Source organism: Microcebus murinus, chromosome 3 (genome assembly GCF_040939455.1).
Source record: "Microcebus murinus isolate Inina chromosome 3, M.murinus_Inina_mat1.0, whole genome shotgun sequence".
NCBI classification, from domain to species: domain Eukaryota; kingdom Metazoa; phylum Chordata; class Mammalia; order Primates; family Cheirogaleidae; genus Microcebus; species Microcebus murinus.
Genome location: NC_134106.1, coordinates 21,888,465 through 21,913,968, shown reverse-complemented (window position 1 = coordinate 21,913,968; position 25,504 = coordinate 21,888,465). Strand labels below are relative to the sequence as shown.

Sequence of the window (25,504 nt, the reverse complement as noted above, 5' to 3'; positions counted from 1 at the left end):
CTCCCCAAACTCTGGATATGGGGAGACCTGCGAAATTTATATGGCTTTAAATGCCTCAGGAAAGGACAGGAACTTGTTGCTTTCGTTCCTTCTCCACCACATCTCACCTCCCAGTGAGGGAACGAGGCAAAGCCTCTAACTAAGGTCGGGGATCAAGGCCCAGGCTCACTCTCAGGTTACAGCGTCCCCGCCCCAGGCCAGGCGGGTCTATCCCAGACTTTGCTAGCGGCAAAAGCCGAAGTCATTCTCTGAAGGCCGGCAGCGAGGATTTCTTTGTCTCCCAGTCTCTGTCTTGGGCTCAGACTGGGGTCGGGGTTGCTCCAAGTGCAGACTCTCGGGTCCAGCCTGGCTCTGCCCGCCACAGGCCCGGCAGTCTAGCAGGAAAGACAAGATTCCGTGCTTGGGAGCAACAACCGGGCGGGGCGCCCTCAACCTGGAGCTCCGGTCGGTCGAGGCCATGTGGGAACCCTCGGGCCGCGCAGGCGTCAATCTTTCCCAGACACCACCACTCCCATGAGGCCCTGCAGCGGCCGCAGACGTCCTCGCGCTCCGCCGGCTCCGGAGGGCTAGGGGACTCTCACCGCGCTGCATTGTGGAATACAGAGTCTAATAGAAGACCTAGCCCGTACGAACTCCCGTCTAAGCTCACGTGTTTACCTTGTGCACTGGGGTGGGGGCGTCAAAGAAGAGCAGCTACAACATTTCGTCATAAAACCGCGACCAGACAGGCGGCGCCATCTTCGAACTTGGACTTCCGGAAGGACTTTGGCGAGGGTGAGTATACCGCAGCGGGGTGTGCGGGGGTCCCCACGATTACTCCTCCTTCTTTTGCTGTAGCGCTAGGGTATTGGGAACCAACTCCCGGCTCCGGTCTTCTTCCTGCCACAGCAGCGCGCCCTCAGCCTTTGCGCTCCTACGGAACACCGTCATGCTCCCCACCTTCCCCACTGTGGCCACCGTGTATCCCCTGTCTGAGCAAGCCACGAGTCTTGTCCTCTTTCCCTCACGCGGAGTCCGTAAGGCGGCAGCCTGTGTTCTAGCCCTGGCGCTGCTTACATGGCTGCTTATATGAGTCCCTCAGACTCGGCGAACCTCATTCTTAGAAAACTTAGGGCTCCCCTCCCGTACAGGCTAGTGGCGAGAGCTGCCCCCACATTCAGGACTGAGGAAGAGGCGGCGGTGGCCCATGGAGTGGTAGTGAGTCAATCTCTTTCTGCTGTGTCTTAACCTCTATCCTCGGGGAGGCTAGCCTAACCCCGGGGTTGTGCCCCGCGCGCTACAACCCCATTGGCGCAGCCAAGGGCCAGTTATGTTTCCCTATCTAGTCTTTTTGTCCCGCAACAAGTTGGCTGGCTGTTGAGGGAGGCAGAGGTGGCAACTTCAACTCCGTGGGAGGCAACTCACTTGTTGGAGGGATGCAGGATATAACCAAACCTCTTGGCCCCAGAAGCTTATCGTTACACAAATTAAGTCAATCCTGTACCATTGTCACTATTTTTGACATCATGTCTTATCAGCTCTACTATTACTTTCTCAGTAGTTTTCTTTAAATTGACTTTTTTTTTTTTTTGAGACAGAGTCTTGTTCTGTTGCCCTGGCTAGAGTGCCATGGTTTTAGCCTAGCTCATAGCAACTACAAACTCCTGGGCTCAAGCAGTCCTCAGCCACTCAAGTAGCTGGGACTACAGGCGCGTGCCACCACACCCGGCTAATTTTTTCTATTTTTAGTAGAGATGGGGTCTCGCTCTTGCTCAGGCTGTTCTCCAACTCCTGACTTCAAGCGATCCTCCCTCTTCTGCCACCCAGAGTGCTAGGATTACAGGCGTGAGCCATCTAAATTGATTTATTTTAAAAGTTTAAATGCATTAGTGTAGATCTAAGCAATATGGATAAAACCATATTTTATGGTTTCATGTACTAGTTATAGTTTTCTATGCAAGTTGAAATAAAAACACAATTAGTTAAAAATGTTCATTTTTGTATCCTTAAAATCATGTTGCATACCACCAGCTGTATCATAGGAACACTTAGGGAAACAATGTATTAAACCAAGCAGTGTGTTTATAGTAAATCCATACTTGAGGTGCAGTGTTGTCTCATTATTTTTCCTTGGCTGGGGAGGTCAGGCTGGCAACTTGGTGCAGCAAGGGAACCATACAGGTTGGGGTGCAAATGTAAGATTTTATAAACTCTAGTATGAATTTACTAAACATCTCTTCCTATACTATGTCCAAAATTTATATTATAGAATTATAAATGGAAATTTACCACCACATCCTTCTGCCTTCCATGAAAAGTGAATCCTTAAAGGGATTTTTGTATCTTGAGGAGTCAGTTGTTCAACAAAGGTTAAAGGTTAATTGTTGTACTTACCATGTACCATGTCAGGATCAAATAGTGAATCAGACAGGCAAGATCCCTATCTTATGAAACTTTCAGGGAAGATAAATACTAAACAATACCCATATCTCCTACATATGAAAATTCCAGATGAACTAGAGCACCACATGTAACGATCAAAACTAGAAAAATTATTAGAAGAAAATAAGAGAGACTATATTTATATTGGTGGGATAGGAAATGCCTTCTTTTTTTTTTTTTGAGACAGTCTCACTTTGTCGCCCAGGCTAGAGTGAGTGCCATGGCATCAGCCTAGCTGACAGCAACCTCAAACTCCTGGGCTCAAGCAATCCTGCTGCCTCAGCCTACCGAGTAGCTGGGACTACAGGCATGCACCACCATGCCTGGCTAATTTTTTTTTTTTTTTTTTTGAGACAGAGTCTCACTTTGTTGCCCAGGCTATAGTGAGTGCCTTGGTGTCGCCTAGCTCACAGCAACCTCAAACTCCTAGGCTCAGGTAATCCTTCTGCCTCAGCCTCCCGAGTAGCTGGGACTACAGGCATGTGCCACCATGCCCGGCTAATTTATATATATATATATATTAGTTGGCCAATTAATTTCTTTCTATTTGTAGTAGAGACGGGTCTCACTCTTGCTCAGGCTGGTTTCTAACTCCTGACCTTGAGCAATCCGCCCACCTCGGCCTCCCAGAGTGCTAGGATTACAGGCGTGAGCCACCTCGCTGGGCCAGGAAATGCCTTCTTAAGATGAAAAAACCGGCCTGGCGCGGTGGCTCAGGCCTGTAATCCTAGCTCTCTGGGAGGCCGAGGTGGGCGGATTGCTCAAGGTCAGGAGTTCAAAACCAGCCTGAGCAAGAGGGAGACCCCCGTCTCTACTATAAATAGAAAGAAATTAATTGGCCAACTGATATGTATGTAAAAAATTAGCCGGGCATGGTGGCGCATGCCTGTAGTCCAGGAGCCCAGGAGTGTGAGGTTGCTGTGAGCTAGGCTGACGCCACGGCACTCACTCTAGCCTGGACAACAAAGCGAGACTCTGTCTCAAAAAAAAAAAAGATGAAAAAACCAAAAGGTGTGGTAAAAGAGATGATTGAGAAATTTAACTCATAAAAACTTCAGTTAAGCGAGAAACATAAAGTTAAAGAAAAATAGAGAAACTATTTGCAGCATAAATAACACAACTTTTATAGGTCAATAAGGAAAAGACAACCCCCTAGAAATACAGGCAAATTATATGTTCAGGCAATTCACAAAAGATATAGATGTTTAACATGTAGAAATAAGTTGCTAATCTCAATTATTATTAGGACAACTCAAAGAAATACAATAGGAAATAATTCTTTTTTTTCCCCCAGTAATTATTCACAAGGAAATAATTCTTTCATCAGTTAGATAAGCAAAAAGATTGGCAAGGGTGTGATAAAATGGCTACTGATATACAGTTAGTTGGAGTGTAAATAGGTTTTAATTTTGGTGAGTTATTTGACAGTATCTATTAAATTTTGAAATGTGCATACTTTTCAGTCCAGTACAGTAATTCCAGATGATTATTCTAGAAAAAATAATTTCTTATTAATGCAGAGATTTGTACGAGAATATTTATTACAGTATTGTTTGCAATAGTATTGTAACTCGGTTGTTTATTAAGTGTGGGATGTCTAAACAAACTAATTCTATGAAATTCCATACAGCAGTTAAGAGGAATGAGATACATGTATGTGTACTGATACAGAAAATCTTTAAGATATATAGAAGTTATCTTAACTGATTTCTATTTAACTAGCTCCCTGTGTTAACTGACATTCCCCATTTCCTCATAGCTTGAAGCTTGTATGTAGGCTTTTCTTCTATAGGCCTGGTCTTTCTGCTCTGGGTAGTGGAGTTGAATTCTTGCCAAGAGTCATTGTATTGGGTCCCACACTTTATGTCAATTGATTTGTCTTTATATAAATATTAAGAATATATTTAAATGTGGGCTCACGCCTGTAATCCTAGCACTCTGGGAGGCCGAGGCGGGCGGATTGCTCGAGGTCAGGAGTTCAAAACCAGCCTGAGCAAGACCCCGTCTCTACTAAAAATAGAAAGAAATTAATTGGACAACTAAAAATATATATACAAAAAATGAGCCGGGCATGGTGGCGCATGCCTGTAGTCCCAGCTACTTGGGAGGCTGAGGCAGGAGGATCGCCTGAGCCCAGGAGTTTGAGGTTGCTGTGAGCTAGGCTGACGCCATGGCACTCACTCTAGCCTGGGCAACAAAGTGAGACTCTGTCTCAAAAAAAAAAAAAAAAAAGAATATATTTAAATGTTAAAGAAATATTAGTATGAAAGAGTTATTGTTTATATTAAAACTAAGTTGATTAACTATTAAAAAAAGTGAAAAAAACTAAGTTGAAACATGGATACATAGGTGTTTATTTTGTTGTTATTCTTTATTTTTCTACATATAAGTATTTGTATCAAGTAAAAGTTTTGTAAAAACAATTTTTTTTTTTTTTTTTTAGACAAGAGTCTCACTCTGTTGCCTGGGCTAGAGTACCATGGCGTCAGCCTAGCTCACAGCAACCTCAGACTCCTGGGCTCAAGCCTCAGCCTCCTCAGTAGCTGGGACTACAGGCATGTGCCGCCATGCCTGGCTAATTTTTTCTATATATATTTTTAGTTGTCCGTATAATTTGTTCTATTTTTAGTAGAGGTGGGGTCTCACTCTTGCTCTGGCTGGTTTCCAACTCCTGACCTTGAGCATTCCGCCTGCCTCTGCCTCCCAGAGTACTAGGATTACAGGCAGGAGACACCGTGCCCGGCCTTGTAAAAACAATTCTAAATACCAGCCTGAGCAAGAGTGAGAGCCCGTCTCTACTAAAAAATAGAAAGAAATTAATTGGCCAACTAAAAATACATAAAAAAAATTAGCTGGGCATGGTGGCACATGCCTGTAGTCCCAGCTACTCAGGAGGCTGAGGCAGTAGGATCGCTTGAGCCCAGGAGTTTGAGGTTACTGTGAGCTAGGCTGACGCCAGGGCATTCATTCTAGCCCAGGCAACTGAGACTCTATCTCAAAAAAAAAAAAAAAATAAGAAAAGAAGAAAGCAGCCAACTTTGAATGCTTTGGAAAGACAAAGAGGTGACCTTGCAAACAAAAAAGCTGCCAGATAGTTGTGAGTGAGGCACACCTGTAAAAGATTGAGGAACATTTGTAAAACTCTGAAGGTTACTGCTATTGTATTACTTCTCAAGAAAAATATGTTTCAAGAAAGGAGTAGTAAGTGGTGCTGACACTGCTGAGAGGTCACGGTAAACAAGGCTGTGAAGTGTCCTTTGAATTAATGACAGTGATTATTGATGGGTTGGTGGACAATATACTAGTTAGGATGAAGCTGAGAAGTTAAAATGTCAAGGGCAAACAACTCTTTCAGAAGTTTGATTATGAGAGGGAGGAGGAATATGAGTTGAAGGATAGTTGTATGTGAAAGTGCGAATCATAAACATATTTAAATGCTGTTTGGAAGGAGCCAATGGGAAGGAAAAGGATAATGGAAGGGAATTCAAGTTCCCTTAGGAGGTGGGGGAATGGTGCTAGAACCCAAGTAGGTTTGGTTTTAGAAAGTGGATGAGGGGGTTGAGAGGCACGGAGTGTTAGTTTACTTGAAATAAATGTAATAGCTTTGATTTTCATTTCAGAAATAAAAAATGAAGTCATCTGCAGGGAACCATGGGGTCAGAGATTGGAGGAGAGAGAGCATTTAGGGGCTGACTAGAGAGAAAGTTTGCTTGTCAGTGTGCTGCAACTTAGGTGTACCTGTGGAGAAGATGGATGGTTGGACTCATCCAGAGCTTGAGTTTTGCCTAGGCCTACAGAACAAAAGGATAAAAAGAAAGGAAGTTCAGAATATCACCAATAATCTGATTGAAATAAAGGAATCCAGGCTAGACAGGATGTGGTTGACACAGGGAGAAATTGGAGAGATCAAGGGATAGTGGTTTGATACGGTTGAAGAATAGGTAATAGTGATTGAACAGTCTAGCTATAATGATGGGAGATCAGATAGTGGAATGTCTTAAGTGATTTTGGAGATTAAGAGGTTTGGGATGATGACAAGGTCCAGGGAGTGACAGCAGAGTGAATAGCAGTGGTTAAGATGAATGTTTTGAGCTTCAAAGGAGCAAGGTTTTTACAAGGGGGAGGGGGGACTAAATATATATGGTCTCTCTTATTTTCTTCTAATTGGTTTAGAAGTGGCATTGGAGAAGAATTGAAAGGAGACTGATCCCACTTTCTACCCTGAAGAAGTGGGATGTAAGTGAATGAGCAACCTCTATTTGAGAGCCTGGAAAATGAGAAATTTCATTTTCTGGGATCTTTTTGCATCTAAGATTCCAAATATGATTTAGGTTTTGCATATCAAGTGAATTGAAACCTGAGATTAAGAGAGGAGAGATGCAGGCCAGAAGGAATGCATTTTGCTGGTGCAGACTGTGGCAGTGATAAGGTTCTGGATCAGGAGCCAGAGAAGGTACTTCTCAGTTTAGTTAGGTCACTTTTTTTTTTTTTTTTTTTTTTTTTGAGAGTCTTACTCTGTTGCCCAGACTAGAGTGCTGTGGCATCAGTCTAGCTCACAGCAACCTCAAACTCCTGGGCTCAAGCAATCTTACTGCCTCAGCCTCTTGAGTAGCTGCGACTACAGGCATGAGCCACCATGCCTGGCTAATTTTTTCTATATATATTTTTAGTTGGCCAATTAATTTGTTTCTATTTATAGTAGAGATGGAGTCTCGCTCTTGCTCAGGCTGGTTCCGAACTCCTGACCTTGATCCGCCCGCCTTAGCCTCCCAGAGTGCTAGGATTACAGGCGTGAGCCACTGTGCCTGGCCAGTTAGGTTACTTTCTGATTATTGCAGGGAAAATTTGTTATTGGAGCCATCAGCTGTGGCAGGGGCCTGTTGAGTCAGCAGGTGGCTTCCCATTATGGCATATGGTTCTTGAACTAGCAGCTGTAAGAGCAACTTCCCAATTTGACAAGCACGCACTTCTAAACTGGTTTTCTGAGAACTTTTTCAGTAATTCTGTACGCAAGTGGTTTTCAACTTGAGTGTGATCAGAATCACCTGAACAGCTTGTTAAAACACAAAGTGCTAGTCCCATCTGGCATTTCTGATTCCTACTCCAGTCTGGGGTAGGCTGGAAATTTGCATTTTAACAAATTTGCAGGTGATACTGATGTTGCTGTTTCTGGGACCATACTTTTGAGGACTGATTTGAACCATTTAACACTGTAATGAATTCCTTTCTGCTTGAACTGGCTAGAGAGGATTCTATTCTATGCAGCTAAACCTTGACCAGTATAGAGGTCAATGAATGTTTTATTCTTTGTCATTATCTACTTGATTTGTCAATGATTAGAAGAAGTTGTTCTTATATTTCATGAAGATTTTGCTTCACATATTTTGATGCTGTTATTTGATGTCTAAAGGTTCTTGTCATGTGTTTTTTATATGATTTGAAGTTTTATTCATTATAAAGTACTCCTTTTGGCCGGGCGCGGTGGCTCACGCCTGTAATCCTAGCTCTCTGGGAGGCCGAGGCGGGCGGATTGCTCGAGGTCAGGAGTTCGAAACCAGCCTGAGCAAGAGCGAGACCCCATCTCTACTATAAATAGAAAGAAATTAATTGGCCAAATAATATATATAGAAAAAATTAGCCGGGCATGGTGGCCCATGCCTGTAGTCCCAGCCACTTGGGAGGCTGAGGCAGAAGGATTGCTTGAGCCCAGGAGTTTGAGGTTGCTGTGAGCTAGGCTGACACCACGGCACTCACTCTAGCCTAGGCAACAAAGCGAGACTCTGTCTCAAAATAAATAAATAAATAAAGTACTCCTTTAGTCCTATTTAATATTTTTCCCTTGAATTCAACTTTGCTATGGTCATCTAGACTCCTACTTTCTTTTTGCTTTTATTTGCTCTGTATTTTTTTTTTTTTTTTTTTTGAGATTGGGTCTTGCTCTGCTAACCTGACAGTACAGTGGTGTCGTCATAGCTCACAGCAACCTCAAACTCCTAGGCTCAAGTGATCCTTCTGCCCAGTCTCCCAGGTAGCTGGGACTACAGGCATGTGCCACCATGCCCAGCTAATTTTTTCTATATATTTTAGTTGGCCAATTAATTTCTTTCTATGTTTTTAGTAGAGACGGGGTCTCACTCTTGCTCAGGCTGGTTTCGAACTCCTGACCTTGAGTGGTCCACCCACCTCGGCCTCCCAGAGTGCTAGGATTACAGGCGTGAGCCACTGTCAGCCATGATTTACCTTTGATTTGCGTAAATTAGGTCTTCCACTAGATTTTTTGCATTCAGTAAGGGTGCACAAATGTTATAATTCCTAGAAACTTTGCATATTCAGAATGTCATCCTGTTGCTTTTACATGAATGACATCTCAGTTAAATAGAGAATTCTCTGACCCTCTATCTAAGTATTCTCTTATCTTTGGGCATCTAATGTTCTGAGAATTCTGAGGCTAGCCTGATTTTCTTTGTAAGAGCTGTGTTTCTTCTGCTGAGATGCTCATAGGTGTTGTTATCTTTTGAAATTTATTATCTTCACTCAGATATTTCTTGGTCTTGATTGCTTACTGATTTTGTTTTCATTTTATGCAGTAAGCCTGAGGTCTTCCTTTATTTCCAGGAAAATGTGGGGTTTTTTGTTATTAGTGTTTTGTTTTGTTTTTAGAGACAGGGTCTCTGTCACCCAGGCTAGTCTTTTTTTTTTTTTTTTTTGAGACAGAGTCTCACTTTGTTGCCCAGGCTAGAGTGAGTGCCTTGGCATCAGCCTAGCTCACAGCAACCTCAAACTCCTGGGCTCAAGCAATCCTACTGCTTCATCCTCCCCAGTAGCTGGGACTACAGGCATGTGCCACCATGCCCGGCTATTTTTTTCTATATATATTAGTTGGCCAATTAATTTATTTCTATTTATAGTAGAGACGGGGTCTCGCTCTTGCTCAGGCTGGTTTCGAACTCCTGACGTTGAGCGATCCGCCTGCCTCAGCCTCCTGCCCGGCTATATATATATTTGAGACAGGTTCTCTCTCTATTGCCCGGGCTAGAGTGCAGTGGCATCATCATAGCTCACCGCAACCTCAAACTCCTGGGCCAAGGGATCCTCCTGCCTCAGCCTCATGAGTAGCTGAGACTATAAGTGTATGCCACCATGTCTGACTAAGTTTTCTATTTTTTATAGAGACAGGGTCTCACTGTTGTGCAGGCTGGTCTAGGACTCCTGGCTTCAAGTGATCCTCCTGGTTTGTCCTCCCAGAGTGTTGGATTACAGGCATGAGCCACGGAGCCTGGCCTACTTGTGTATTTTATATAGGATTTGTATTAACACACTTTCCACTGAGGCAGATGAATTCTTTAGCTTTAAGGCATATATAGACCTATGGGGGGTTTCTTCCTGGGATGTGAACCATTTCTTCCCCTTTGTCACAGAGAAGCAGGTTATTCTTACTCCAAACTGCTGGGCCCTTGCAGAGTTCTGTGTTGCTTAGGTTTTTGATTTGGTGATCAGTATTTTATCTCAGTTTACTTTGGTCCATGGTTGCACAGATGATCTTCTGGATTTGATGAAAGTGAAGATTCATGACAATTTAGTCCATTCTTCAATGTTGAAAGGTCTCTTAATGAAATAGGATTTTCCCTAATTGTCTCATAGCCTATCTACCACCCCCATCCAGGTTAAACATTGATGGCGAGGCACTAGAGAACTCTTTTTTTTTTTTTTTTTTTTTTGAGACAGAGTCTTGCTTTGTTGCCCAGGCTAGAGTGAGTGCCGGTGGCATCAGCCTCGCTTACAGCAACCTCAAACTCCTGGGCTCAGGCAATCCTCCTGCCTCAGCCTCCTGAGTAGCTGGGACTACAGGCATGCGCCACCATACCCGGCTAAATTTTTCTATATATATATTAGTTGGCCAATTAATTTCTTTCTATTTGTAGTAGAGACGGGTCTCACTCTTGCTCAGGCTGGTTTCGAACTCCTGACCTCGAGCAATCCGCCCGCCTTGGCCTCCCAGAGTGTTAGGATTACGGTCGTGAGCCACCACGCCCGGCCAGAGAACTCTTTAGCTTCTTAAATAAACCTGTTCCTTGACTAATATTCACAGAAATGGATGTTAGCTGTAGGTATCTTCCTTTGGTTTGGTATAAATTTTACAGTATCTGGCAGCTATTCTTTATAGTTATTTTAGGAAGTTGTGGCCCTTCCCTAGATTCATAATAGATTATATTCTTCTTTCTTTTTTTTTTGAGTGTGTGTGTCTGTGCATGTGTTTTATTTCACTGGGCTTCAGGGAGAGGAGTTGAATAATTGTGTATTCACTGCTATTTCCTTACAAAGAAACATATGAACTTTAAATTAAATAATGATATAAAGCACTTAGTGTAGTGCTTGGCACATAGTAAGTATTTAATAGATGGTAGCTTTATTATTAGGTTTATTGTTTGTGCCACCAGAAGGTAAGTTCCTTGAAGGCAGGGACCTTGTCTATCTTGCTTATTGTCATTCACCAGTTTCTGGTACAGAGCCCGACATATAGGAGGTGGTTAGAGATTATTATTGAATGAGTGAATGATCAGGGAACTTGAGTTTCTGGTTGTGAGAGTGAGGGAAAGAAAGATGGGGAAACAGAAAAATCTGAGCGAGTATAGATACTCATTTTGTACTTCTGCTCATTCTTCTACTCATGTCTCTGTATGCAGGGGCAGCCATTTTGGGGGGTGCTGATGGATACCTACGGGGTCGGCTATGTTGCCTTGGGGGAGGCCGGCCCCGTGGGGAACATGACTGTGGTAGACTCTCCTGGACAAGAGGTGCTAAACCAGCTTGATGTCAAGGCCTCTTCAGAAATGACCAGTGCGGAGGCTTCTATAGAGATGTCATTACCTACCCCTTTGCCTGGATTTGAGGATTCTCCTGATAAGATGAGGCTCCCTCCAGATCAGGAAAGCCTCTCCAGACTGGAACAGCAAGGTATGTACCTTGTTCTTTTATCTTTTTATCTCCCCATGTGTAGCTTAAGATGAAAGAGAGCAGGTTGAGCTTAGAGGATTTTACAAACCTGGGTAGAGTATAATCTATTCCAAAGAGGTTTGAGCTCTGGTCCCATCTCACAGACCCATATTCTTCTCTACAGATCTTTCTTCAGAGATGTCAAAGGTCACAAAACCTAGGGCCTCAAAGCCTGGCCGGAAGAGAGGTGGTAGGACACGAAAAGGCCCCAAAAGGCCCCAACAACCTAATCCTCCATCAGCCCCTCTGGTTCCTGGTCTCTTAGATCAATCCAACCCTCTATCTACCCCCATGCCTAAGAAACGAGGTCGAAAGTCCAAGGCAGAGCTGCTACTGCTGAAGTTGTCAAAAGACCTAGATCAGCCAGAGTCTCCACCTCCAAAGAGGCCCCCTGAGGACTTTGAGACCCCTCCTGGGGAACGACCCCGCCGAAGGGCTGCCCAAGTGTAAGGATATGGGGCACAGCTCGGTGGAGGGGGGGCTGGGTGAAGGGATTGGGGTGGGGAAGATATTAGAGACATGAGAAGATTATGATGAGGTATCAGGTAAGCAGGGGTGGTGTCTGGATTTTGGGGACTTGAGCAATCCTTTAGCTTTTACCACAGCAACTTTTAGGGAATCTATTGCCAGCTTTGTTTATCTAAGTGTTTCTTTCTGTGCCTTGTACCCTATCACATTTTTCACAAACTTTCCCCAGGTCTTCACTGCTGTTTTACTGCCCAGTATATATCAATATGGATATATGTGCCCTTCCATTCTTTCCCCCTGCCCTCTAGGTTTTTTGACTGTAGTAGAGTGAAAAGTACACTGGACTTGGGGTTGGAAACCTGGGTTCAGATTGCACATTTGTTATCTGAATCATCTTGGCCAAGTCTTAACTTTCCTGGATTTCTATTTCTTCATCTATCAAAGGAGAAGGGAAAATTAATAGCGTTAATTGGTTAATGACGGGATTACTGAGAGGATCCATTGAGATAAGAATCAACCAAATCTAGAAAAGTGGACTCTCAGTTAAATGTGAATAAGGTTCTGACTCAGCCCTTTCCCACAGGGCACTTCTGTATCTTCAGGAACTGGCTGAAGAGCTCTCAACAGCCCTGCCTGCTCCTGTATCCCAACCTGAGACCCCCAAGGTGAGCAGCCCCACTAAACCAAAGAAGAGCCGGCAGCAGACGACCTGTCAAGGTGAAGAAGAGGAGGAGGATACTGCACGGGATGAAGACTTTGTTCTTCAGGTTGAGGCTCAAGATGGAGAAGAAAGTGAGGCTCCAAGTGAGAGCTCGTCTGACCCAGAGCCTGCAGTGCCCCGAAGCATCCCACGAGGATCCACTTCAGGGGTAACCTGAATGGATGACAAAGTCATCCATCCTACTATTTTATGGGAAAATAGTAGGATTTTTAGAGCATCAAGCAAGGTGCTCAGAAGGATAGCTTTGGCCTAGTAACTATGATAGGCAAAACAGGTAAAAGATGAAAGGGACAATTTCAGAAACAGTTGAGATACTAGAGAGATTGAGGGGGAGGGGCATAGTAAACAAGATTATTTGTTCATTTATTGAGTATTATCTGTTAGGAATCACAAACATGAATAAGACAGCATGCTGCCTTACAGAGTTTCACAGTGTAATAAGTACTACACTAGGAGGAAACCCAGTGCTTTAGGTATACAAAGGAAGGGTGATTAACTGCTTAGGCTTCACAGAGGAATGGTAGCTGAGTTGGGTCTTGAAGGGTGAATAGAATTTTGCCAGAGAGGATGGTTTTCCCAGAAATTGATTATGGATGGAGTATAGGACGTGTGGTAAGGTCATAGGGGAGATGATGATGATTATTTCCTCACTGTCTTCTGTCACATAGGGGAGATTAAACTAGAGAAGATGGCTGGGTTCAGTGGCTCACGGCTCTAATCCCAGCACTTTGGGAGGCTGAGGCAGGAGGATTGCTTGAGGCTAGGAATTTGAGACTAGCCTGGACAACATAGGGAGACCTTGTCTCTATAAAAAATTTAAAAAATGCACTGACATTAAGTGTATTCACAATGTTGTGCGACCCATCACCATTTTTCATTTCCAGAACTTTTTCATCATCTCAAACAGAAACTCTGAACAAAAAACATTTTTAAATAGAAAAATAACATGATAGGATAGGAAAGTAGGTCAAACTGCAGTTGACAATTAGAAGACAGCTTCAGTTATCCAGGTGAGAGATGGTGAGTTTCTGATCAAGCAGTGAAGGAAGAGAAGTGGGGGAGGGGGCAGATTCAAGAGATAGGTAGGAGAATTAACAGGACTTGGGAATTAAAGGAAAGGAAGAAGTTGAATAGGAGTTTCCAGCTTAGATAGGGAGCATCATGCACTGAGCTTAGGAACATGAAAAGAGTGGCAGATGTGAGAGGGGGTGAAGGTGGGCAGGGGAGGTGATGCGTCACTTTCTGCATGTTGAGTTGGAGGTGCCTGTGGGCCTTGGGCCATCCTGCTGGAGATGTCTGGTCACCAGTTGTGTATGTGGGACCAGTGCCTTACTTGCCTCAAGTGCAACATTTAAGAGAGGACCAGAACCCTTAGTAATCAACATAAATGATAGTTAGATGCAACATTTAAAAAAATTAAAATTAATATAACAAATCCATGATGAATAAAATATCAACATTTTAAATAAAGACAAGAACTTTACTGCTTTTTTAAAAAACTAATTACTGATTTTTCCTTTTGCCTCAGGCTTCATTATGGACACTGTATGTTATTTGGAACTTGTAGAAAAATTGAGACTAAGTTTACATTTACTGAGGTGTAAACTTGATAATCAGGCATAAAGATGGTAGTCAAGGGCTGGGCACTGTGGCTCAAGCCTGTAATCCTAGTAACTTTGGGAGGCCAAAGTGAGAGGATCACTTGAGGTCAGGAGTTCAAGATCAGCCTGAGCAACATATGGAGACCCCGTCTCTATAAAAAATAGAAAAATTAGCCGGGCATGGTAGTGTGGGCCTGTAGTCCCAGCTACTCAGGAGGCTGAGGCAGGGGGATCACTTGAGCCCAGGAGTTTGAGACTTCAGTGAGCTTGATGACACTACTGTACTCTACCATGGGTGACAGAGACCCTGACTCAAAAAAAAAAGAAGAGGAAGATGTAGTCAAGCCCAGGTGTGGTGGCATGTGCCTATAGTCTCAGCTGCTCAGGAGGGAGGGTGAGGTGGGAGGATTGTTTGAGCCAGGGAGTTTGAGTCCAGCCTGGGCAACATAGTGAGACCCCATCTCTTAAAAAAAAAATAGTAGTCAAAGTCATGGGACATGGGATGAGATTACTAGGAGAGCATGTACAGAAGGGCTAGAAGACAGGGAGTGGGGAATTCCATCTCTGTCCAGACCTATCAGAGGGAGGAGAGCCTGCAAAGGAATATTAGAGAGGTGGGAAGAGTAAGGGAAACAATCCTATGGGATCATAAGGCAGGAGTTTCAAGAAGCATATGGGAGTCCTCTGAATTAAATGCCATGGAGAGCCAGGCTTGGTGGCACACTGTAGTCCGAGCCACTCAGGAGGCTGAGGTGGGAGGATTGCTTGAGCCCGAGAGCTTGAGACCAGCTTGGACAATAGAGTAAGACCCTATCTCAAAAAACAAGCAAACAAACAAAAAAACAAAACAGAATACATAATATGCTGAAATGAAAAAAAAAAAAAACAATAAAAAAATGCCATGAAGATGTTGAGGAAGGTGAACAGAAAATAGTTACCAGATTTTGCAGTTTTAATGGAGAAGTAGGAGGGGGAGGTAGAGATGTCATTGTACTGGTTGAAACACAAATCTTTTAAGATGCTGATAGGGCAGTGGTTACAGAGAAAATAGTGCCAAGGAAAGTAAAACCCGGGAAAGAGCTGTCTCTTAGGACTTTCTCCAACCCATAGAGTTCTCTCTCTTACATTTTCTTCAATTTGATCCTCAGAAACAGAAGCCACACTGCCGAGGAGTGGCTCCCAATGGCTTACCAAATCACATCATGGCTCCTGTTTGGAAGTGCCTCCATCTCACCAAGGACCTGTGAGACTTGGGGCTTGTAGGGACTAGGGATGCAGGGGTGGAGGAGGAGTGCAAGAAGAGTTTAGAAGTGGGTTGTGGGCAAGAGAGGAGCACTGATGTGTGGAAGACCGTGATGACATTCATTACTAAAAAGCACCGCTCCAAAGGCAAGAGCTCTATAACTCTAATTCAAATTAAATGAAAAGTTTCTCAGCTACACTAGCCACATTTTAGGTACCCACTAGATACTTACAGGTAGTGGCTAGTGTATTGGACAGCACAGATGATAGATGATTTCCATCCTCACAGAAAGTTTTATTGGACTGCACTGCTCTAGTATCCCACTCCTCCTTCACTGATGCTTCTTCTGTTTCTCCAGCCGAGAACAGAAGCATTCCTACTGGGAGTTTGCTGAGTGGATTCCTTTAGCCTGGAAGTGGCACTTGTTATCCGAGCTGTAAGTCAAAGCAACATCTCTGAAGCCCAAGAAGGGTGACACCACTGGAGACGAAAGGGTGACAGAGGACTCTGGATCTATAATGGGAATCCTGGGATGGGTGAACCTCTTCCAAATTCAGGCTGTTCCTTTGCCTTCCTCCAGTGAGGCTGCTCCCTACCTGCCCCAGGAGGAGAAGTCACCACTGTTTTCTGTACAACGTGAAGGGCTACCTGAAGATGGCACACTCTACCGAATCAACAGGTAAAGACTGTCCTTAGCCCTTTTTTCTGATTCTAGGAGCCAGAAACAGGAAAAATGAATGTTGAAAGGGATGACAGATTAGTCCTGTCCTTCCCTTGATGCTGGCCCTGTTGGTCCCAAGGACAAGAGTCCTGGCTAGATCTGGTCACCCCTCTCTAATTTGTAATGCTTATCACTGCCAGCCAGACCAAGGGAAGCTAGGGAGATTTTTTAATTAACTCTTTTTTTTCATCCCATCTTTCTTTGACTTTTTTCTAGATTTAGCTCTATCACAGCACATCCAGAGCGCTGGGATGTGTCCTTCTTCACTGGGGGACCACTCTGGGCTCTGGACTGGTGCCCAGTCCCAGAGGGGGCAGGAGCCTCGCAGTATGTGGCCCTTTTCTCCAGCCCTGACATGAATGAGACACACCCACTGAGTCAGCTTCATTCGGGCCCTGGGCTGCTCCAGCTCTGGGGCCTTGGGACTTTGCAGCAAGAAAGCTGGTGAGGTGGGGCTGGACACTGCCATGGGGGGTGGTTGAGTTGGACAGCAGGATGGGGCCTGGGCAGGATAGGGGGAAGGGCTTGCTCTGGGTTGAGACAAAAGGAGCATAGTCTGGCAGCCCTAGGCCCCTTCTTGCTACCCACTGTCCCCACCCACATGCTCTCTCTCTCTCTCCAGTCCTGGCAACAGGGCCCACTTTGTCTATGGGATTGCTTGTGACCACGGCTGTATCTGGGACCTCAAGTTCTGCCCCAGTGGAGCATGGGAACTTCCAGGCACCCCACGGAAGGTACTTCTCAGTTGACTGTGAGATGGCCCTAGGACTCAGCCAGGACAAAGAGGCCCTAGGATTTCTGAGAGTTGGGGGAAGGACAGTTGGAGTATGGTAGATGAAGTTTTCCCAGCAACTTCATATTGTATTTTCAGGGATTAGAACCTCAGAGGTTTTCTGAGAGGCGCCTGAAGGCAGCAAGCCTCAGCACAGATCTGCTCTCACTCTCTAGGCTCCTCTCCTCGCCCGACTGGGTCTCTTGGCTCTTGCCTGCTCAGATGGGAAGGTGCTGCTCTTCAGTCTACCCCATCCTGAGGCCCTGCTGGCTCAGCAGTCCCCAGGTAAGTAGCACAGCAAGGAGGATGGGGCTGCTGTAGCGGTGGCCAGAGCTTAGCAGGGCCTTTCCATCTTCCCTGAGAGTCCTCTGGGCCCAGCTTCTCTAGTGAGAAGTCTCACTCAGCCACCTCTCCAAGGTCCCCTGTGTCTTCACATGTTCTTGAACTCTCTTTCTCTTGCAGTCTTACAACTATACTCTTTCAGCATAATACCTTTTATCTCCATCATCTGCCCTCTCCTCCTTCTGTACTCTCAGGCCTTTCCCCTTCTTGCTTCCAGTTAATTGGCTATGTGAAGAGCGACTAAGGGCTGAGGCTGACAGATGGGACCCAACTCCCCTCCATACTCTTCTTGTCTCTCCTATTCCCATCCTATTCTCAACCTTTCCTGCCCTTAGCATCACACAAACACACAGTGTCTTTGATGTGAATGGAGGGTTGGAATATAGAGCTGAAGATGAGCAAGAAGAGGTATGGGGCAAGGCAAGGCAGCTCTATTGTTGAATTAGTTTGTTTTTAGTATGGAGTGTTTAAAGAAGAGGGCACTCAGGTTTGAGTCCTGGAAAGTTCCATATTTTGTGGTCTGGTAGAGTGGTTTGAGGAGTGAATAGGAGGGGAGGAGGGGAAGACAGTAAGTAGAGATGATTCTTTCAAGAAGTTTGGCTGTGAAGGGGAATGAATAAATGAGGGTGGTGGCAGGGGTGGATAGGGGTAAAGGAGGTTTTTGTCTGTTTATTTGCGTAGGAGACAATAGGGCATGTTTACAGGGGAATACAGGAATGACCCAGTAAGGGGAGAACAAATGGATAATGCATGAGAAATGAGGGACACTGGGCTGGGGACGCGCTGGCTCACGCCTGTAATCCTAGCTCTCTGGGAGGCCGAGGCAGGAGGATCGCTCAACGTCAGGAGTTCGAAACCAGCCTGAGCAAGAGCGAGACCCCGTCTCTACTAAAAAAATAGAAAGAAATTAATTGGCTAACTAAAAATGTATAGAAAAAATTAGCCGGGCATGGTGGCGCATGCCTGTAGTCCCAGCTATTCGGGAGGCTGAGGCAGTAGGATCGCTTGAGCCCAGGAGTTTGAGGTTGTTGTGAGCTAGGCTGACACCATGGCACTCACTCTTGCCTGGGCAACAAAGTGAGTCTCTGTCTCAAAAAAAAAAAGAAAGGAGGGATACTGGAGTGAGCAATGTTTTGGAAAAGGCGAGAGAGGATGAGAAGATTGCAGAGTGAAGAGATTAGCCCTTCTGATAAGAGGAAGGACTATACTATCAGGTATAATGGAAGGAAAGAAGATGGGAGCAGATAGAGAGGTAGGTTCATAAACTTGGTGGTGGAAAGATAGGGTTTCTCAACAAAGGATAAGGGAAGGTCATTATCCAAGGGGAAGGGTACTGACTTAAGAGCAAGGCCTGGTGAGGAGCTCAGTCCTCAGGATCCATAGCATCAGTTACTGCTCTTCTTCCCTCACAGATGCAGTGAAGCCTGCCATCTATAAGGTGAGTGAAGAACCTGCTACCTTAGCTAAGGCTCCATCTTATTGGAGCCTCACATTGCTGATTCCATGGTGAGTCTCCTCCTAGTTCTGAAAAATACCCTATCCTGCTGGATTAAACACTGATTAGAGCTTTCATTCCAAATAGTAGGTATCCCTAACCCTAGTCCAGGCATCCTCAAACTACGGCCCACAGGCCACATGTGGGTGTTTTTGCTCGTTTGTTTTGTTACTTCAAAATAAGGTATGTGCAGTGTGCATAGGAATTTGTTCATAGTCTTTTTTAAACTATAGTCCAGCCCTCCAACAGTCTGAGGGACAGTGAACTGGCCCCCTGTTTAAAAAGTTTGAGGACCCCTGCCCTAGTCCCATCTCTTCTTTCCCTATAGGTACAATGTGTGGCGACCTTGCAGGTGGGGTCTATGCAAGCTTCAGACCCCTCTGAATGTGGTCAGTGCCTGAGCCTGGCCTGGATGCCTACCAGCCCTCACCACCACCTGGCTGCTGGATACTATAATGGTAAAAACAAAGTAAAACATAAGGAGCTATTGCTCTTTAAACTTTCTGTGTATCCTTGTTTTTTGGTGGTTGTTCTGTTCTGTGGTTTGGTGCTGGACATTATATAATAGTTAGAAATATTCAAGCAATGTAAAAAAATACAAAGACAAAAATAAGTCATTAGAATTTTTACATTCAGAAAAAAATTGAGTAGTTGAAGTACTATCTTGGGTGGATTAAAAAAAATAAAATTGAGCAGATGAATATCACTTCATGCTGTTCTCTATGCATAAAGATAAGAAGATTAGAGAAAAGAGAATTTTATAAAAATGGGATCATACTATGTAAGCTATTCTAAATTAAAAGGTATTGAATTTAATTATACCTTAATTTTATAGAAGAAAAAAATAGTGAAGTCAAACTGAAACATTAGGTAAGCTCCTAATAAATGTTCCTTCACTATAAGAGATATTAGTTCCTCAGATACTTTTAGAATTAAAAAGAAAAAAGATTATAAACAACATTATAGTTGGAGTTATTAGGTTATTGTTTTTAAATGACAGTTTCATTTTTAGACACCATAAGCAGATTTTCAGCTAGGAAAATAAGTAAATCAGCACTCTCACATTTTTCCCAAGATCATACCTCTCTCCATCTTCTGTTTTTCTTTTGATAATATTCTTACATTGTCAAGGTAGATGATACTTGGTACTGTTCTGCTATCCTGATTCCTAAGGTTATTTATTTAATGATTGAGTGTCTCTACCCATCTACTTATTTCAGTTTCCCCCTCCATTGCTGAATTATTTATTAATATAGTACATAGCTATAATTCACTATTAGTTTTTTTCAAGAAAGGTTCATAGATGCTAATTCCCTGAGTTTATATATATATAAAAGGGATTTTAGCTACAAATATTTTTCCCAGGTATTATTTTTAAACTTTTTATTCCTTAATTTATTTTTATCAGTTATACTTTTGAATACCTTCTCCTCTGCCAGGCCTTATCAGGGGCCAGCCTGTTTTGGTCACCTGAGTTGGTTTCTATTTGTCCATTTGTTTTCTGTTTCTTTGCATTTTATTGCTTTTGGCTTCTTTATTGCTATTCTCTTTGTCTTAAAGTGGAGTTAGTAAACTTTTTCTGTAATGATCTAGATAGTAATTTTAGGCTTTGTGGGCTGTTTGGCCATTGTTGGAACTACTTAACTCTGCCATTATAACGTGGAAGTAGCCATAGACATAGAATGGGTGTGGGTGTGTTCCAATAAAACTGTATTTACCAAAGAGGTGGCAGCCTGTATTTGGTCCATGTGCTATAGTTTGCCAACCCTTATTCTGGAAGATTTATACTTTTTAAAAATGCATTTATTTTTATTCAGTAGGGAGTAGAGGCTACTAGGTACAGTGCATTCAGTCTATCATCTTTCAACTGCAGATTCCAGACTAAGCTATTACTTTTTTGTTGATGAGAACTGGGGCTGAAGTATCAGGTTGTCTTTAAACCATAGAGGGAGTATTGGGTAGCTAATCATGATCCCCGTGTTCTTTCATAGTGGTTTGGCTCTGAGAGAAGACAAAGGTCCTAGAAGGCCATAGAAAGAAATTAGAACAGGAAGAAAGAACCTACCTTTAATCCCTACACATTCTGTCCCTACTGCAGGCATGGTGGTTTTCTGGAACCTTCCCACAAACTCGCCTCTACAGCGGATACGGCTCTCTGATGGCTCCTTAAAACTCTACCCCTTCCAGTGTTTCCTAGCCCATGACCAGGCTGTGCGTACCCTTCAATGGTGCAAAGCTAACAGGTATAGAATAAGAGATCTGTGGAATGGGAAGGTGAAGACTGGGACAGGCTAACTCTTTCAGATTTATTTAGATTTGATCTTTTCCCTTCTTTTCACAGTCACTTCCTTGTCTCTGCGGGGAGCGACCGGAAAATCAAATTCTGGGACCTTCGACGACCTTATGAACCAATAAACTGTATCAAGCGCTTCTTGAGTACAGAGCTGGCCTGGCTGCTCCCCTACAATGGTGTCACTGTGGCTCAGGACAACTGTTATGCCTCGTACGGCAGGATGGAGATAGGAGGAGCTCTGGGGACTGGCTCTGAGGGTTGGGGTGCAAAGCATGCCAGATTGTTGTGGGGAGAGGAGGGTTGAGAGTTGATTCACTGAAGTGGTTTTAATTCTGGAAAGAATTGGGGAGAAGAAATGAATCTAATCTTAGAAAAAGGAAGGTTTTATTTCTCTTTCTTTAACAGTTACGGACTCTGTGGGATTCATTATATTGATGCTGGTTACCATGGTTTCAAGGCCTACTTCACTGCTCCCCGAAAAGGCACTGTCTGGGTGAGCCCCTCTCTTTTCTGCAGTCTTCATTACACGGGAAAATGGTTCATTTGCTCACTAGTGGTGGTCAGGAAGAGGCAGTATTTGGGATAGAAGGAAAGGATGTCTGTGTGGTAATTGTATCATCAGGGACATGGGTTATGATAAAATCATTTTTGTTTGTGTGTCTCTCTTAGACTGTACAGTTGTTACCAGTTTAGAGAACTAAATGACTGTATGAACAAATGAATGAATTAAATCTGTCTCTTCTGATTAGAGTCTTTCAGGATCCGACTGGCTTGGGACAATAGCTGCAGGAGATATATCCGGGGAGCTCATTGCTGCTATATTGCCTGATATGGCACTGAATCCAATAAATGTCAAGCGACCTGTAGAGCGAAGATTTGTACGTATATGAACATCTAATGGCAGTTTTTGGATCCTAATCCACATGCTCTCCCAATTCCTGGTAGAGTACAAATTAGTACTAGGTCTCCCAGCCCTGATACTGTCCCTGAAAGTCTTGGCACTGAGTTGTGTATAATCTTCCCTACCCTATTGTATCTGAGTATACATTTAATATATTTAAACATATTACTTTCTTCCATCTTTAAGTGTTTTCTGCCCCAAACCAGTTTATTCTCTCTTTGCTTTTATTCTGTCTTTAGTACTATAGAACGTAAACTCGTGGTCTCCTTTCTAGCCCATCTATAAAGCAGATCTAATGCCCTATCAGGACAGTCCTGAAGGTCAAGACCACTCTTCTGCTTCATCTGGGGCCCCCAACCCTCCCAAGGCTCGAACTTATGCTGAAACTGTCAATCATCACTACTTGCTCTTTCAAGACACAGATTTGGTAAGTTGCCGCCAGGAGAATTGGATGTGATACTAGAAAAGGTAGAAAACTTTAGTCCTTGTATAGTAAGAATCCTGAGTTCCACCATAAAGATGCAAAACTAAGGAGATGCTCACATTCTCTGTTCTATTCTACTTCCCCTCCCCAGGGTACATTCCAGGATCTGCTCCATAGAGAACCAATGCTGCGCATGCAAGAGGGAGAGGGGCATTCTCAGCTTTGCCTGGACAGGCTGCAGCTCGAGGCTATTCATAAGGTAGTCTCTCATCTTTTCCACACTCCACTCTCATTTTCCCCTAACTCTGGGCCTGCAATCAATGAAATGGAAATGGGGATGAAAAGGTAACATAAATAGCTAAGTAGGGAAAATAGCCTTGGTAACTGCTGAGCATGATAAACATACCTCATTGGCTTCTCATTCTCAACTCTCTCACCCCATTGTGGTCCTGTCCTTTCAGGTTGTGACCCATCTTTTTGCTTTTACAGCTAGGAGTCACCTTAAGGCAGCACCCATGAGCATCTCTCTTTTATTTCCTCTTCACAGGTACGTTTCAGCCCAAACCTGGACTCATATGGATGGCTGGTATCTGGGGGGCAGTCGGGGCTGGTTCGAATCCATTTTGTCCGTGGACTCACCTCCCCACTGGGCCACCGTATGCAGCTTGAAAGCCGAGCCCACTTCAGTGCTATGTTCCAGCCATCCTCCCCCACTAGACGGCCTGGCTTCCCTCCACCCAGCCATCACCTTCTGCCCAATCCCTAGTCTTGGTCCACACAGGACCCCTGGAATGAAGTCTGCCAAGAACAAAAGGCTCCCATGCACAGAGCCATAGGAACTGGGGCTTTCCTGGACAGTGATGTTGCCAGGCCTGGACCTTTAGGCCTGCCTCCCCAGGACTCCTTAGATCCCTCTTCTTCCACAGACTTCTGTGATCACAGACCCCTGCGGGCAAGGGGGCTCTCCCTCCACAAACTCTCAAGGCTCCTCAGCCTAAGACTGTGGCTCACGAGAAACACTTAGGCCTGACCTAGGCTTGGGAGTCAAACTGCTCATATTGAGCATATTGTTGAGCGGGTGAAGCTAAGTAAAGGTACTGGGTGTTTTTGAGACCACTTGTGAGTGGATGTTTGGAGAACTGAAAAAAGGGTATCTTCAGGAAAGCTCCTGTCTGGCTATTCCAGGATGCAAACTTCCCAAACTTCTTCCTTAGCGTTCCTTAGCGTAACCAACACATAAGCCCAAGAGGGGTGATAGTAATTTATTGGACTGAAGTTGCTTATAGTACTTCTTTAACTGAGGAACACCACAGACACCCTACTAATAGAACAGTGGCTCAGATCTTACCTGCTCCTGCTTATGAAATATTCCCAATCACTGGTCATATGACCCTACTTGAACACGCCTAAACAGTCATGTTTTTAAAAATCTTCCTTTATATCAAGTCAAAGAGTATACCTCTATAAATTTTATTCATGGATGTTAGGAAATCTAGTCATTATTCCCTGTGATTGCCCTTTTAAGTATTTAACAATAGCTATCATGTGTTTTCCCAAATCTTTTCTTCTCTAGATTAAATATCTTCAGTTACTTCAACCATTCTTTTACACATCATAATTTTTGATCCTTCATGATACTGTCACATTGTTGACTTATTAAACATGTTTAGCTACTTTATTTAAATATAGGAGGTGTTTAGAACCCAAGTGCAGTAATGTATTGTTTTATCTCATCTTATTAGAGTCCTCTAGTGGGATGCTGCAGACTCAGTGATGATGATACTGCCTCCTAAGCAAGGATAGACCCCAGCAATGAGAAAAAGGCAAATGACCTTGGAATGTGTAGGAGTACAGGCTGGGGTTTGGAGGGAAATAGAAGACCTCAGGAAATAGAGGAAAATAGGCAGCCAGCTCCTATTGGAGGGAGTGGAGATACCTGGAACAAAAAAAACCCTTTGGTACTCTCAGCTGGCTAAATATCTAGGAACAGCTTTCTTTCTTTCTCTCTCTCTCTCTTCCTCTCCTCCTCCCCTCCCTCCCTCCCTCCCCCTTCCTCCCTCCCTCCCTTTCTTCCTCCCTCCCTCTTTCTCTTTTTTTCTCCTTCCTTCCTTCCTTCCTTCCTTCCTTCCTTCCTTCCTTCCTTCCTTCCTTCCTTCCTTCCTTCCTTCCTTCCTTCCTTCCTTCCTTCCTCCCTCCCTCCCTCCCTCCCTCCCTCCCTCCCTCCTTCCCTTCCCTCCCCTCCCTCCCCTCCCTTCCTTCCTTCCTTCATATTATGGGGGTACAAATGTTACAGTTACATATATTGCCCATGCCCCCCTCCTCCCTTGAGTCAGAGCTTCAAGTGTGACCTCTCCTACTACATAGTAGTCCCTCTCCTACTTTCAATGGTAGAAAAGATGGGATCTGTCCCATCTCCCAAACGTTGCACATCTCACTCATGTTTGGATATACCCATCCCCTCCTCCCCCCACCCCCCTGCCCGACACCCGATAAATGTTATTCCTATATGTAGGAATAGCTTTTTACCTCTCTAGAGTAGGGACTTTATAATATGTCAGAAAACCTCCTTTAAGAAGGGAATCAAGGCCGGGCGTGGTGGCTCACACTTGTAATTCTAGCACTCTGGGAGGCCGAGGTGGGCAGATTGCTCAAGGTCATGAGTTCAAAACCAGCCTGAGCGAGACCCTGTCTCTACTATAAAAATAGAAAGAAATTAATTGGCCAACTAATATATATATATAAAATTAGCCGGGCATGGTGGCGCGTGCCTGTAGTCCCAGCTACTCGGGAGGCTGAGGCAGGAGGATTGCTTGAGCCCAGGAGTTTGAGGTTGCTGTGAGCTAGGCTGACACCACGGCACTCACTCTAGGCTGGGCAACAAAGCGAGACTCTGTCTCAAAAAAAAAAAAAAAAAAAAGAGCCGGGCGAGGTGGCTCACGCCTGTAATCCTAGCACTTTGGGAGGCTGAGGCGGGCGGATTGCTCAAGGTCAGGAGTTCGAAACCAGCCTGAGCAAGAGCAAGACCCCGTCTCTACTATAAATAGAAAGAAATTAATTGGCCAACTAATATATATATATAAAAATTAGCCGGGCATGGTGGCGTATGCC

At 44.2% G+C, this 25,504-nt stretch overlaps 1 protein-coding gene across 2 annotated transcripts; it reads left to right on the top strand.

The window, feature by feature from the left end:
* Positions 1 to 227: 227 nt before the first annotated feature.
* Positions 228 to 23,507, top strand: GTF3C2 (general transcription factor IIIC subunit 2). Of its 2 annotated transcripts, XM_012788248.3 has the most exons (19): positions 228 to 774; positions 11,106 to 11,376; positions 11,540 to 11,861; positions 12,467 to 12,752; positions 15,354 to 15,448; positions 15,807 to 15,884; positions 16,029 to 16,127; positions 16,386 to 16,613; positions 16,792 to 16,903; positions 17,118 to 17,226; positions 18,696 to 18,721; positions 19,107 to 19,236; positions 20,877 to 21,021; positions 21,120 to 21,281; positions 21,477 to 21,564; positions 21,821 to 21,949; positions 22,247 to 22,399; positions 22,548 to 22,655; positions 22,944 to 23,507. In XM_012788248.3, the coding sequence occupies exons 2-19, from the start codon at positions 11,130 to 11,132 to the stop codon at positions 23,160 to 23,162; spliced, it is 2,736 nt and encodes a 911-aa protein (XP_012643702.1). In that variant the 5' UTR covers positions 228 to 774; positions 11,106 to 11,129; the 3' UTR covers positions 23,163 to 23,507. The 2 variants fall into 2 exon arrangements, with proteins under 2 accessions (XP_012643702.1, XP_075856743.1); XM_076000628.1 differs by lacking the exon at positions 228 to 774 and having other exon boundaries at positions 9,123 to 11,376.
* Positions 23,508 to 25,504: the final 1,997 nt, after the last annotated feature.